This window comes from Pristis pectinata, chromosome 9, assembly GCF_009764475.1.
Source record: "Pristis pectinata isolate sPriPec2 chromosome 9, sPriPec2.1.pri, whole genome shotgun sequence".
In the NCBI taxonomy this organism is placed as follows: domain Eukaryota; kingdom Metazoa; phylum Chordata; class Chondrichthyes; order Rhinopristiformes; family Pristidae; genus Pristis; species Pristis pectinata.
This window is the reverse complement of record NC_067413.1, coordinates 2,112,998-2,116,116: the sequence shown is the minus strand read 5'-3', so window position 1 is coordinate 2,116,116 and position 3,119 is coordinate 2,112,998. Positions and strand designations below refer to the sequence as shown.

The window sequence follows — 3,119 nt, the reverse complement described above, 5'->3', positions numbered from 1 at the left end:
TCTTCAAGTACCTCATTTATTCCCAGGTTGCCTCGACCTGCTATACACCTCTCTCTTTTCTTCACTAGATCGCCAATATCCATTGAAAACCAAGGCTCCCTATGCCTGTTAGCTTGCCTCTAATCCTGTCAGGAACATGCAAACTCATCACTCTCAAAAGTTCGCCTTTGAAGGCCTTCCACGTACTGAACACTTCCTTCCCAGAAAAAAAAACTTATCGCATCCACTCTTCCTGGATCCTTCCTCATTTCCACAAAACAGGCCTTTCTACAATTTAGAACCTCAACTCGAGGACCAGACCTGTCCTTATCCATAATTAACTCGAAACTAATGACATTATGGTCACTAGACCCAAAGTGTTCACCTACACATACTTCTGTCACCTGACCTGTCTGGTTCCCTAATAGGAGACCAAGTATTGCATTCTCTCTCATTGGTACCTCTATATATTGATTTAGAAAACTTTCCTGAACAAATTTGACAAACTCCAAGCCATCCAGCCCTTTCACAGTGTGGGAGTCCCAGTCAAGTTAAAATCCCCTACTATCACAACTTGCTGTTTCTTACATTGGTCTGCTATCTCACTACAGATTTGCTCCTCCAATTCTCTCTGACTATTGGGCGGTCTATAATACAACCCTATTAGTGTGGCCACACCTTTCCCGTTCCTCAGCTCCACCCATACGAGCCCACCGGGCTGTCCTGTCTACACACAGCTGTGATATTTTCCTTGACTAGTAACGCCACTCCTCCCCCTTTCATCCCTCCCTCTCTATCACGTCTGAAACAACGGAACCCCGGAACATTAAGCTGCCAGTCCTGCCCTTCCTACAACCAAGTCTCACTAATAGCAATAATGCCGTAATCCCACGTGCCAATCCACGCCCTAAACTCATCTGCCTTACTGACAATACTCCTTGCACTGAAATAGATGCACCTGAGAACATTTCTATCACGTACAAACCCTTGACTTCCATCAGAACGTGTGGTCCTCGCATGACCTTTAACCTCCTCCACTTCACTATCTGCTCTAACACTCTGGTCCCCCTCGCCCTGCAAATCATAGATCGAGTGGACAGTCAGAGATTTTTTCCCAGGGCAAGAATGGCTAAAATGAGGGGGCATTATTTTAAGGTGATTGGAGTAAGGTATAGGGGGGGATGTCAGAGGTAAGTTTTTTACACATAGAGAGTGGTGGGTGCGTGGAACGCACTGCCAGCAGAGGTGGTGGAGGCAGATACATAAGGGACATTTAAGAGACTCTTAGATAGGCACATGAATGATAGAAAAATGTAGGACCATGTGGGAAGGAAGGGTTAGATAGATCTTAGAGCAGGATAAAATGTCGGCACAACATCATGGGCTCAAGGGCCTGTACTCTGCTGTAATGTTCTATGTCCTAACACCCCAGCCATGTACGTTGCCATTCAAGCTGTGCTGTCTTTGTACACCTCTGGCCGCACCACTGGTATTGTGCTAGATTCTGGAGATGGTGTGAGTTACACCGTGCCAATCTATGAAGGCTATGCCTTGCCACATGCCATCCTGCGTCTGGACCTGGCTGGCCGGGATCTCACTGACTACATGATGAAGGTCCTGACTGAGCATGGGTACTCCTTCACAACCACAGCCAAGAGGGAGATTGTCCGTGACATCAAGGAGAAGCTTGCCTATGTGGCCCTAGATTTTGAATCTGAGATCGAGACAGCCAGCTCCTCCTCATCCTTGGAGAAAAGCTACGAGTTTCCTGATGGCCAAGTCATCACCATTGGCAATGAGCGTTTCACGTGCCCAGAAACCCTCTTCCAACTCTCCTTCATTGGGATGGAATCTAGTGGGATCCATGAGACCTGTTATAACAGCATATGTGTACCCACACATCAAGGACTGCCGCGGTTCAAGAATGCAGCTCACCACCACCTTCTGAAGGACAATTAAATGTTGGCTCAGATCCCACATCCTTTGAGTGTTCGAATGCAGGAACTGCAAGGTTTAAGATATAAGAAATAGCTGCTCCATTTGCCTTGTGTGGGTACACCCACGGTGCTGTTGGGGAGGGAGTTCCAGGATTTTGACCCAGTGACGGTGAACGAATGGCGATATATTTCCAAGTCAGGATGGTGTGCGGCTTGGAGGGCAGCTTCCTGGTGGTGGTGGGCCCATGCTTTACCTTCTAGCTGGAAGAGTTTATGGGTTTGGAAGGTTCTAGCTCAGAGTTTTGATCTGCCTAGCAGTGATCTAGTTCTACTTTGGGGTGTCCCTGAAGGTTAGTCCTATATGCAGAAGGGGATCTCTGACCTGACCCTTGGGCACCATTTTAACTTAACCTCCATTTCCTTCTAAACTGGCCCAGAAATGGCCCACTTCCTGAGTAACAACAACATGTCCTTGAGGTGAGATTCTACCCACAATTTTGGCTGGTGTCCCCATCTCTTAACTGGAGGGGGAAAATGGACTAAATATTTAATGAACCTGCTCCTGCTGAGTCTTGCAGCCACACTTTCCAGCTCGCAGTGAGGCACTGAAAAATGAAACCTCCTCATTGGGTGTTTCAGCCTCCTCTCGGTCTGCTGGAGCGGTTGCTAGCAAAGCTTAATGTCTCACTGCCTAAACTTGCAGAAACCACAGTAACTAGAGCAGCACTGACCTAATGAAGTGGGTATTTATACTTCCTGAGGGGGAGGTGAGGCAGCAGGCACTTTTGATTTGCAACATCACAATACAGAAGACTCTGGGCTGAGTCTAGGTAAATGGGATTAGTGTAGGTGGGTTCTTGATGGCCAGCATGGGCAGTGGGCTGAAAGGCCTGTTTCTCTGCTCTGTGACTGTAATGTTTAAACATTGGTACTTCTCACAGGGACATTAATGATGGAGAGTTTGAGTCTGGTGTCAGTACAGCCTTTATCCGGGAATCCAAGTAACTGAGTTTAATTGTCACTTCCATCCCACAGCCATCAAAGGCACAGTTTTTTCTGTTAAACCATTGCCTTCATTCAGCAGGATGTTAAGTGGATGTTTAACATGTTTCCTCATCCTTATATTATAGATAAAAGGACAATGGGGGCAGCACAGTAGCACAGCTGATAGAGTCAGTGCCTCACAGCTCCAGTTTCCCAGGT

At 47.1% G+C, this 3,119-nt stretch overlaps 1 protein-coding gene across 1 annotated transcript; it reads left to right on the top strand.

Annotated features, from left to right (window-relative positions):
• Positions 1–1,401: 1,401 nt before the first annotated feature.
• LOC127574425 (actin-10-like) lies at positions 1,402–2,651 on the top strand (the record flags this gene model as incomplete). The annotated part of the gene is made up of 2 exons (XM_052023430.1): positions 1,402–1,869; positions 2,556–2,651. Coding segments are annotated over 2 exons (564 nt in total), but the record flags the coding sequence as incomplete, so codon positions are not given.
• Positions 2,652–3,119: the final 468 nt, after the last annotated feature.